At 42.4% G+C, this 12,545-nt stretch overlaps 1 protein-coding gene across 1 annotated transcript in view; it reads right to left on the reverse strand.

Moving 5' to 3' along the window:
* LOC117521233 (unconventional myosin-VIIb-like) overlaps window positions 1-12,545 on the reverse strand; it is an 84,860-nt gene that overhangs the window by 29,746 nt on the left and 42,569 nt on the right. The window contains 3 exon segments of the mRNA XM_034182568.1: window positions 1,687-1,914; window positions 2,056-2,229; window positions 7,749-7,868. Of these exon segments, the coding sequence (XP_034038459.1) occupies window positions 1,687-1,914; window positions 2,056-2,229; window positions 7,749-7,868 (522 nt within the window).

Below are 12,545 nucleotides of genomic sequence, written 5' to 3' on the forward strand. Positions count from 1 at the left end.
TGTGACATCAGTGGCAGGTCTGTCTAAAATCACTTAATGTGTTTATACAACATGTATCTCATATATTATGTAAAAGCTAGTGAGAAATACACATTTCTAAAACTGAAAACGGTGTTTTTGAAACCTAATAACACCTCTGAAGTGATTTAGAAGATATTTCACTGACGTTAGTGTGATGACATCACAGGCTGGATTTAGCTAGCTACAAAACTCTGTTTTGTTTGTGTGTTAATGTAATTAATTGTGTGTTCCTCTTTGTCATTTATTAAGTAAAAGCTACAGAGAAATAAACACTTGTAAAACTGAAAATACTTTTTTTGGAAACTAATAACACCCGTGGAGCAAAATCCCGGACGTTAGCGTGCACGCTAACTTTCACTACCTCAAAGCTAACTTCCTATGGAGTTAAATTTGTCTCATTAATACCAGCAAATACACAGAGGGTGATCTACAAATATTCCTTGATTTGCACAAATTCTGCTCTTGTCAAAAGCTCATGTACACGCACACACAGAGCCTCCTACAGACGCAGTTAAAAAGTAAATATTGTTTTTGATTGATTGATTGATAGATGGGCTTTATTGAACATGTACAAATTGTACGTAAGACAATAGGATCTTAATAATTAATTAAACAACTGCAAATTCTAAACAATACATTGCTCATACGGCTGAGGGTATTTTATATTATTAATATACTTTTGTTTAAGAAAAAATACTATTGCAGTTAAACATTTTTAAACTGTTGTGTGGGCCGCCAGAAGAGGAGGTACTGCTGGCCCACCACCAGAGGGCGCCCTGCCTGAAGTGCGGGCTTCAGGCACGAGAGGGCGCTGCCGCCACGGACACAGCCGGGGGGTGACAGCTGTCACTCATTATCTCTTGACAGCTGTCACCCATCTACACTTCATCATTCCACTCCATAAAGACCGGACGTCATCTCCACCTCGTTGCCGAGATATCGTCTACCTTAGGAGGTAACCTTCTCAGCCTGCATATCCAGATAAGTGGTTACTCAGACACTGCACGAGTGTGTGTTAGAGGTGGAGGTGGAATTCCCACCGTTGTTGTTACTGGGTGTTCACACACCCACATCTGATTGTCTCTGCTCCTCGCCAGCAGTACCAGATCCGACACGCGGAGACAGTGGCCACCTGGGGTGTTCGGGATTTGGCGGCTCCAGTATTCTCCGGGTTCGGCGGCGGAGGAAATCGTGTGGTTCCGGTTCTTCTCAGGACAGACGTCCTCTATCCTCGAGCCTGCCCACACGTCACCTTTGCTAATTGACTATTGTACATATTCTGTAATCTGCTGTGTTTGGTTGTGCTTTTCACAACAGTAAAGTGTTCACATTTGACTCTTTCATTGTCCGTTCATTTATGCCCCCTGTTGTGGGTCCGTGTCACTACACTTTCACAACATAAACATTTAAATTAACATTTGAGCATTTCCAAGATTTTCAAGGATCCACTTAAACAAAATGAGATGCAACAAATATCTGTGCATGTAGAAATCCCCCGGAAGTTGACAAAATTTAGACGTAATGGTTCCCAGCCAAGTACTAATCAGAAACTACTCTGCTTCACTTTGAGGTCTGACCAGGTCCACTTGAAGCAGGATGGCTGCTTCATCCTTCATACTGTGCTTTACTTAAAATGAAAGATGACTTGTGATCACGGAGCCTTACCTTCTCACAGGAGTACTCTCCAGACTTGATTCCGCTGAGCAGCTGTAAGTAGATGAGATCTGTGCTGATTGGGTCTACAGAGCAATTATGCCAGGGGGTAAATAGTTCCTTTCGGATAGAGAGACTCCAAGGGGTATCTTGCTCCAAGTTGCCCTGCCTCCTCATCTCGTGCTCGCACTGAGACACTGCATCCATCACATGCTTCCCACAGCTGCCAAGAGACCACATCTGGAGAGAAAATACCCCAGAATGAGGCTGATCATCATTTTTTACCAGAACTTTAATAACATTTGACAACACGGAATGAGAGAGATGAAGAAGTAAAATTTAGAAACAAGCCTCTGCCATACATTTGGAAGTGAAGAATACCTTATCAAAAAAGCCGATGTAGAGAGAGAACCCGTAAGTGTCTTTGAGTCCAATTATCTCAGCCACAGCTTGGCAGATTTCAGCAGAGGTGGAGGCAGAGTCCAAACTCAGACCAACAGTACGGCCGTTTGTCAGAGCCACAGACACATCTATGGGTTGTTTGGACTTGGCAGCCTGTCAGCAGGGACAAGGAAAATGAGATTACCCTGTGACGACAATAACATGGGAATTCATCATAGGCGGATGTGAAAAATACTGTTCTTTTAAGTAATGGTACAGAAAATCTGTTTCCATTAATAAATCACATCAATCATTAACCATCATGTGACAAATTAGGCTAAAAGGTGTTGGGGAAAAATATACATATTGCATCACAACATTTTAGGTTTTTGCAACAGTAGAGAAAAAAGGATTATAAAAAATGCAAGCGCTGATAATGGTGTGTACATGAAATTGTCATTGATAATGCCCCGATGTAGGAGCAATGTCCACAATTTGGATGAAAGCTCCCATGGGTCCAACCGTGTAAACACATCCAGGCTCGTATATTGTGAAAGTGTTTACTTTTATTTCATATAATTGCTATTTCCAACTCAATTTTACTGCGTGCATGCACGCCGTGAACTCACCACTTTAAGGCACATCAGTGTATTACACCGAGTAATTTGGGGGCAGTAGGTTAAGTAAGGGAGCAAGTGCTGGTGCCAGGTGTCAACGCATCCACCACACCACAGAATCATCCCAGATCCCACCTCTCAATAGTGTCTATATGCCAAAGCCAGGTGACACGAGGGTGACCCTTTGGCCTTCTCCAGCTACTGGGGTCCTCATTACTAAGATGCCCACATGCTGGTCATGCTGAGTGAACTGCACCACATGGTTGGCATTGCCTCATGATGCAAGATCTCCAAAGAGACTTAGCACCAAAGACACCCAGCCATCACCTTAGCTCAGCACTTAGCATCCCAGTGTCACAAACACACAGAAAGGGTAGTATCTCACTGAGGCACGACTGGTGGAGAGGAGGCGGAGACGCAACATTGTGAGAAAACGCGATAACATTCTCATGTGGAATCTCACTGAGTTGGTCCTCTCGACGTGTGCACACATGACGGCGACTGTCCGCCGAATGCCCTCCGGAGTGGTGGCAAAAATATGACCACAAGTCTTAAGCAGTCCACACACAAACTGGCGAAAACCACTGACATGGCGCACAGCACAAATGCGAAAGTTGAGCAACACTATTGTAGTCTTTGCAGTCACAAAGATTTGCGCGCAAATGCTGTGCGGTGCTGTCACAGATGTTCAGCACCACTGGCTTGGCTGACACGACATGTTTACGCACACAGTGCTCAGGACAGATGTGGACGATCACATTGTTATTATGTGAAATGGGCTGTGAAAATTCCCCAGATGTTAGGCAGAAAAAAGCCCCACTAAAATTAATAAATAAAATAAAATGAATAATTAAATAATAATTAAATAGCACAAGAAAGTTGTGGAAAGCCACTCACAGAATTGCAGAAGATGCTATATGAGGTATATTAATATTATTGATCCAGCTAGTGACTGTACTGTCCGTCCGCAAACAATCGGAAAATCCTCCACTGGCCGAGCACCATGATGCACTCGAATCGCTGCTCGATGCGCACACAGGCTCTGTGACGTTCTGTAAGTACTCCAATAAAAAAATAAAATAAAAAATAAAGGTGGAGTGCTGGCGTAGTCCCCATGCAAGGCACAGGTGATGTACAGCACGCTGTCCATGCATACACGGCAGGTATGCAACAACCAGGAGCATTAAACTTAAATCCTCCTCTGTCCTCAGAAAAAAAAGAGAAAATTATCTGGTTTGTGCAGGTTGTCCATTGCAAGACGTGTCCAGACCGCTCCCGCACTCCTCGTTTCTACTTAAAACTGCACTCCAGTAATCATCTATCTCAACAACAGATATCTGAAGCTTTTGTGCAACAATCATTTCCACATAAATTCAACATTATTTCGTAATAAAAGATGGCGGACCAATCAGAGCGCAGCAGCTGACGTAAAGCTGCAACTATGTCATTTTGGTGCGCCACAAGCGAAATGAGGCGGTTACCACCTCTATTCTGCTTAAAACGGCCTCTTTTCTGCTTCAAACTGACTTTAGAATGAAAAGAGGTTTTACCTTGTCATCTGATGGTTAGTAATCACATTATTCCCTTTGATCAATTTGGGTGAAGAGAGTCAGACTCAGACGTGCTGCAATGGTCCCAAAATGACGCATGTGCAGTGAATTCAGGGGGCACCGATTTTTAGGGTGGACTGTTTCGTCTCCGACACAGGTCCAGCTCATCGATTTCTATTTAATCCACTAGATGGCGAATGCAGCCTATGAGCTGTTGCCAGCAGCTGCCATCTTTCTTAGTGTTGTTCTGCATCACCAGTCATTAGGTTAAATAGAAATCAATGATGCGCTGACTTAAACTTGGGTTAAAGTGATCTGAAAATGCTGTTTTGTGCAGTGTTCAGGTGCTGCGACAAGCTGGCAAAGGTGCATCAGCTGGTTATATAAAGGTTAAATAAATAAAAAGTAAATTGTGGAGTGAGCTTTCATAAGTGTGTATTGTATGTAACATTAATGATGTGGGGAAATTACTGAAATGGCTGAATAAAGGTTAGAAAATTATTTTTTTGTGTCAATCTGTATGCTGTAAAGTAGTGACTTCAGTTTTACTGCCTGAATGCTTTGTCGTGATAAATATCGCACCATTCGTTTAGTGATTCAATTAGAAGTCTCACTTTCTCAATTTAGTCTCAATTGATCCCTTTTTAATTAGCGTCAGGTCTTTTCTTCGCATCAGCTTTTCCATCCTGAGATATTCTGTAAAAGCAAATTCATAGGATGGAAATGTTTTTTTCTCTCAATCTGTAATAACTTTTGCTGTAATGCAGTAATGTAAGGCATTACTAATAAATTTTCAGTAATGTTGTACTTGTTGTTTGGGCAGGTAATGGGTTGCTATGGGATTACTTTTCACTGTTACACTGATGTTACTCAGCTGCACCTACCGATAACTGCAGGTAACATCAAGCACATTAAGACTTTAGTGAAAAACTGGATGTCTAGCAACTTCTTGCTTTTAAATTCAGACAAGACTGAGATGATGGCCAGTGGACCTCCAAAGCATGGAAATCAATCTGAACAGCTGGTGTTAAACTTAGATTCATCTGTTATACATCATAGTGAAAAAGTGAGGAACCTGTGGGTGATCTTTGATTCCTCACTGTCCTTTAATCTATACATTAGAGAACTCACTAGGACTGCTTTCTTCCATCCTTGTAATATAACAAGGATTCATCCCACCCTGATGCTGAAACACTGATCCATGCCTTTGTCTCTTCCAGACTGGACTACTGAAACGTCCCATTTTCTGGATTCCAACAATCCAACATTAGAGATCTCCAACTGGTTCAAAATGCTGCTGCTAGAAAACTGAGTTGAAGCAGAAAATTTGCCCACATCACCCCAATTTTAGCCTCTCTTCACTGGCTTCCTGAACCTGCAAGGTCTGGTTTTAAGATTTTGCTACTAACTCACAAAATCATTCATGGACCTTCCTACCTATCTGGTCTAATTAAACCTTACGCACCAGCCTATGATTCTGCATTCTCAGGATGCAGGACTACTACTGTATATGTGCATCTGAGGGCCCAGGGCTGAGCATCATCCCACCCCTTTTTGAAGAAAGTTGGTTAAAGGCTAACCTGAAATTAAATTATTATTATTTTAATTCAAGTTTATTAAACACCCACCTAAAATAAATTAATTCCGTGACCCCCAACATATTGTAAAAAGCAAAAAATTAGTTTTCACTATGTTTTTCCTGTCTCTTCCTCATCTGAGTTGTGATGTTATCCATTTGTCCTGTGCTCTCATTGGGCCTCATGTATCAACGTTGCGCGCTTGTGGTGTAAATTTCCGGTGTAAATTTGAAGTACACCAAAGTTGCCGTGACATGTATCAAGCAGTGCGCACCTGCCCATTTCCGGCTGATGTGACCGTGATAAATGCGGCGGGTGAAAACAATCGTAATTATAATGAACACGCCCATAAATATTCAGACTCTGCTTCAGACACACCCTCATTTCACGACATGGAAACCAGGAAGACGGCAAAGAAAACGAACTTCACCAATCACGACGCGTGCCAATAGAGCGTCAAAAGCGGCCGTCCTATCCTCGGGCCTGCCCACACATCACTTATTGTATCTTGTGATTGCCTATCTAAAAGCAGTATTCGACCTGTTGTGCACATTTGCCGCAATAAATTGTATTTATTGGTTTATCTATTGACCGTTCATTTACACCCCCTGTTGTAGGTCCGTGCATTACATTTTCCCCAACATTTTTAAATTTATTTCTTTATTTATTTTATGTTAACAAACGAATGGAGAAAACAAAACCTGATTGCAGCACGGGCGAAGGGAATGACAACACTACAGTTATAATGATCAATTTCATTGTCTAAAATGATCACACCACATAAAGTTAAGCTCAGCACTGCTCTGGCTCCAGGCTCGAAGTCTGGAGAAAAAGGCAAGCAGCGCTTTCTTTGTGGTCAGTGCTGTGGCCATAGATCGTGCTCCATAGACCAACAATCCCGCAAAAGCAGGATTTGTATTAATTATTATGTAGTATAATCAAGAAAGTGTTATTTATGTAACATATGCATTGATTTGTATAATGGCACTGTTTATCATGTTGATCATTTTCATTTTTATGTGGACTCCACTGCTGGTTCATTTTGGTGTATAGTTTACACCACCTCTCGACTTGGTGTATATTTTCAGCGCACCGTACGCCAACGACCACATTGATAAATGCCAAGTAGCGCAGCCATTTTGGCATACACCCCATATATGCTCAAATATCGCCGTATGCAACGTTGATACATGAGGCCCATTGTGAAAGACTCCTGTGTAAGAAACAGGAAGTGTTCTGTGACTATGGCTAGCTTTATACAGGCAACAGTGATACGTGAAGGAGCTTTCTGTTTGCGTTTGTTTTTGTCTGACACAAGTAATTTTTACATCTGCAAAATGAGTTTCTTGTCAACTGATATCCGCAAAGTTTGACAGAAAGTTTTGTGCGTTTTCAAAACTCTGAGTGGCGATGATACGAATAGGAAACAGATAATATCAAGGACTGCAATTTATACTTCAGTATGATTTCTTTCTTTGAAGTGAAGCATTCACCACAGATTACTTTCTAAATAATTAGAGTGAACAGTGATGAAATTTTGTACCGGGATTGTGATATGCATCGCATAGGAGAGGTAGCGTATCGTTACACCCCTGGTATCAGCATTGGCACACACCTCTGTTCAGCAAGCTAAACTCCTTAAGCTCTTCCCAGATGTTTCTCATATGCAAACATTAAGAAGCCAGAGACATTAATATCATTGCAGAGAGCAGTAAATGCCTTTACAATTTAGACACCTTCACTGCATTAAAATACAAGTCCAGGAAATTACTACATGTTGGGTGTTAGTCTTGATCCTGGACAAACACAAATTCAAACATTCTGACTCCTCAATTTCTCAGAGTGTCCATTTTTGGACATCCCTTTTTTTTTATTTTCAGCCATTGATTGTCAAGGTAGGGCCCCATACCAAAAAACATTGTGTCAGTTTCATTATAGAGTATTTTCACCTGTAATTCAATCCAACAAGGCAGTTCTTTTCTTTCTCCACTGGCGATTATACGGTGCAGGCGCTCAGTACAATATGGTCCGTAACCACTTGGTGCTCTGCGAAGGAAGTGCTCCAAATACTACAGAACAGAATAAAATGACATTACCTGGTGAATTTATTGAGACAGATAAAAAAAAGAGATTAATAACAATTTCATCCAGCATGGAAGAAAATGCCATAAAAAAGGTTTTTGGTAAATGTTATTGACTGAATGAAATTGCAGCCAATACAAATGTGCAGATACCTTGTCAATTTGTGAAACAAAAAATTTCACAAAAAACAGAAACTTCCAGGGTCAAAGTTATTAGCCCCCTGATGCTATTATTCAATTGTGTGTCCTCTTTGCTGGATAACAACCTGCAGTTCTTTGCTGTAGTTTTCAACAAGTCTCAGAAATGTCTCCCAAGGAATCCCAGCCCAGTCTTCTTTGGTGAATCTCTCAAGCTCCTCCAGATTTGATGGTCTTCTGACCTTGGTCTTCAGTTCACCCCAAAGAATTTCAATGAGATTCAAGTCAGGACTTTGGCAAGTTAATAATGTTCACTATGGTCTTCTAGAGGTAGTTCTTTACCAGAAGCAATGTATGTTTTGGATCATTATTGTATTGGAAGACAAAGCGGTGACCCAGACCCAGTTTTGCTGCTGACTGCTTGAGGTTTTCTTTCAAAAGCTTCACATATCCTTCTTTGAAGTTGATTGTGTCTAACTGTAATTAGGATGGGTTCAATGCAGAGGACAAATTTTGTTGTGTGCATGTACAACGACAATAAACGCCCTTCTTCTTCATGATTTGTTCCACCTCGAGCAGATTCCCAGTTCCAGATGCACTGAAGCCTCCTCACAACATAATACACCTGGCAGCATGTTTCACTGTGGGGCGGTGTTCTTTGGGTTATATAGTACACCTCCCCCTTCTTTCTCCAAATATAAGCAATGTCTCTTTGGGCAAAGGGCTCTAATTTTCACATCTGATCAAAGGGCACACTTCCAGTATGCATAATCTTTCTCTAGGTTGTCCTCAGCATACTTCAGTCTGGCTTGAAGGTGTCTCTTCTGCAAAATGGAGTTTTTCTTGGTCTGCAACCTGGCAGTCTGTTCCTTTGCAGGGCTCTAGTGATTGTCTTCTTTAAAACTACAATTCCCGACTTGGGTAAAGCATTCACAAGTGACTTGGCAGTTGTTCTGGGGTCTTTATGTCTCTCACTAGTTTTCTTTCCAAAATCTTTGAAATCTTACTTCCTACATCTGCCAGTGTTGTTCTGTACTGTGTGGCTCTCTTTGAATTTCTTGTTGATACTTTTCACTCCAGTTCTTGACACTTGGAAATGATGTGATAACTCTTTCTCCTGCTTTTTGAGCATCAACAATTCAAACAAGTCTAAAATTATTTATTTTGTTATTGGCATGATGCTTTCTCAAGTGACAGCTCAAACGCTGACTGAATTTCTTGCTCTGTTAACAAAGCACTTGGGAAAATTTTTGAAGAAAATGTTAAATTTCACAGGGGGACTGATAATTTTGTCTTCATCTGTGTGTGTATATATATATATATATATATATATATATATATATATATATATATATATATATATATATATATATATAAACAACCAATAAAGATTGTAAAAAGCAGCAGAATGACACCGTTCATTAACTCCTGCATGTGACGGCATAGATGATTTAACCTCTTGAGGATTCTTGAATAAAACTCTCTTGAAGATGATGGAAAAGAAACATTTAAATTCTCAGGCAGATTGGGATGATGGGGCAGATCCAGCAATAAAAACTATTATTCTTGTGCAGACTCTAACGAGTGTTTTTCTACTCATCTGAAGGCTTTTAAGGTGGCAGTAATTAAACCATTACTTAAAAAGCCATCACTTGACCCAGCTATCTTAGCTAATTATAGGCCATCTCCAACCTTCCTTTTCTCTCAAAAATTCTTGAAGGGGTAGTTGAGGAATGGTCTATTTGAAGAGTTTCAGTCAGGTTTTAGAATTCATCATAGTACAGAAACAGCATTAGTGAAGGTTACAAATGATCTTCTTATGGCCTCAGACAGTGGACTCATCTCTGTGCTTGTTCTGTTAGACCTCAGTGCTGCTTTTGATACTGTTGACCATAAAATTTTATTACAGAGATTAGAGCATGCCATAGGTATTAAAGGCACTGCGCTGCGGTGGTTTGAATCATATTTATCTAATAGATTACAATTTGTTCATGTAAATGGGGAATCTTCTTCACAGACTAAGGTTAATTATGGAGTTCCACAAGGTTCTGTGCTAGGACCAATTTTATTCACTTTATACATGCTTCCCTTAGGCAGTATTATTAGACGGCATTGCTTAAATTTTCATTGTTACGCAGATGATACCCAGCTTTATCTATCCATGAAGCCAGAGGACACACACCAATTAGCTAAACTGCAGGATTGTCCTTACAGACATAAAGACATGGATGACCTATAATTTCCTGCTTTTAAACTCAAGATAAAGTGAAGTTATTGTACTTGGCCCCACAAATCTTAGAAACATGGTGTCTAACCAGATCCTTACTCTGGATGCATTACCCTGACCTCTAGTAATACTGTGAGAAATCTTGGAGTCATTTTTTATCAGGATATGTCATTCAAAGCGCATATTAACCAAATATGTAGTGATGCTTTTTTGCATTTACGCAATATCTCTAAAATTAGAAAGGTCTTGTCTCAGAGTGATGCTGAAAAAACTAATTCATAGCATTTATTTCCTCTAGGCTGGACTATTGTAATTCATTATTATCAGGTTGTCCTAAAAGTTCCCTGAAAAGCCTTCAGTTAATTCAAAATGCTGCAGCTAGAGTACTGACGGGGACTAGAAGGAGGAGAGCATATCTCACCCATATTGGCCTCTCTTCATTGGCTTCCTGTTAATTCTAGAATAGAATTTAAATTCTTCTTCTTACTTTATAAGGTTTGAATAATCAGGTCCCATCTTATCTTAGGGACCTCATAGTACCATATCACCCCAATAGAGCGCTTCGCTCTCAGACTGCAGGCTTACTTGTAGTTTCCTAGGGTTTGCAAGAGTAGAATGGGAGGCAGAGCCTCAGCTTTCAGGCTTCTCTCCTGTGGAACCAGCTCCTCAATTCAGATCAGGGAGACAGACACCCCTCTCTACTTTTAAGATTAGGCTTAAAACTTTCCTTTTTGCTAAAGCTTATAGTTAGGGCTGGATCGGTGACCCTGAACCATCCCTTAGTTATGCTGCTATAGACTTAGACTGCTGGGGGGTTCCCATGATGCACTGAGTGTTTCTTTCTCTTTTTGCTCTGTATGCACCACTCTGCATTTAATCATTAGTGATTGATCTCTGCTCCCCTCCACAGCATGTCTTTTTCCTGGTTCTCTCCCTCAGCCCCAACCAGTCCCAGCAGAAGACTGCCCCTCCCTGAGCCTGGTTCTGCTGGAGGTTTCTTCCTGTTAAAAGGGAGTTTTTCCTTCCCACTGTCGCCAAGTGCTTGCTCATGTTGTGTGGGCCGCCAGAAGAGGAGGGTACTGCTGGCCACACCACCAGAGGGCGACCTGTCTGGAGTGCGGGCTCCAGGCACCCAGAGGGCGTCAGCCGCCTCACAGGAGCAGCCAGGGTGACAGCTGTCACGCATCACCTGCAACAGCTGTTACCAATCATCTGATCGGCAGGAGTATATCAGCAGGACGACGTCTCCACCTCTTTGCCGAGATATCATTCTACCTGGAAGGTAATTTCTCAGCTGACTGTGAATATCTGTTGATTGTGTGAGTTGGATATTCCGTTTCTTTTTTCCAACGAGAGGTGGAGGTAGCTTTCCTGCCGTGCGGATTGCTGGGTGCAAAACGCGCCCTCATTTAAACTGTTCTTTGTCCTCGCCAGCAGTACCAGGTCCCGACACGCGGAGGCAGTGGCCACATGGGAGTTCGAGGACTTGGCGGCTCCAGGATTCCCGGGGTCCTGTGGTGGAGGAAAACCGTGTGGTTCCTGGGTCTACTTCGGAGAGGCGTCCTCCTACGTCTTCGAGCCTGCCCACACGACACCTTTGTAAATGGAATTTTGTCCCATTATTTGTAATCCGTTGGATTTGTTGTGCACGTTCGCAACAGTAAAGTGTTGTTATTTGACCTATTCCATTGTCCGTTCATTTGCGCCCCCTGTTGTGGGTCCGTGTACTTACACTTTCCCAACAAGATATCTCGGCCAACGTCATGGATCCCGAGGGGCGTCAACCGGCTGTTGAACGGCCAATGGAAGAACAGGGCGCACAGGCGCCCGCAGGAGGAATGATCGGTGAGTTGCAGCGGATCGGAGCGCAGCTGCTTATGCAGTCGACTTCCGCATCGCGGCTGCGAGGTCCGGCTGGAATAACACTGCCCTCCGCGCCGCCTTCGTAAACGGACTGTCGTTGGTCCTGAAGGAGCTCCTGGTGGCTAAGGACGAACCGCGGGATTTAGACGGGCTTATTGATCTCGTTATACGATTAGACAATCGGTTAGAGGAACGCCGTCGGGAGCGAGGCGAAGGATGTGACCGGATACGCGCCACCCCTCTCCCTTCCGGGTTCGAAAAGGGGCCGCCCTCCCCACGCTCCACAGCCGCAGCGCTTTGTGGGGCAACAGCTCCCCCTGTTGACATTGTTAGGGAGACGCACAGGGCCAAAATGGGGAGGCTGATCCGTGGAGAGTGTTTTCTCTGCTGCTCAACAGAGCACACACAGAGAGACTGCCCCAAACGGCCAAAACGTC

This window comes from Thalassophryne amazonica, chromosome 12 (genome assembly GCF_902500255.1).
Source record: "Thalassophryne amazonica chromosome 12, fThaAma1.1, whole genome shotgun sequence".
Taxonomy (NCBI): Eukaryota; Metazoa; Chordata; class Actinopteri; order Batrachoidiformes; family Batrachoididae; genus Thalassophryne; species Thalassophryne amazonica.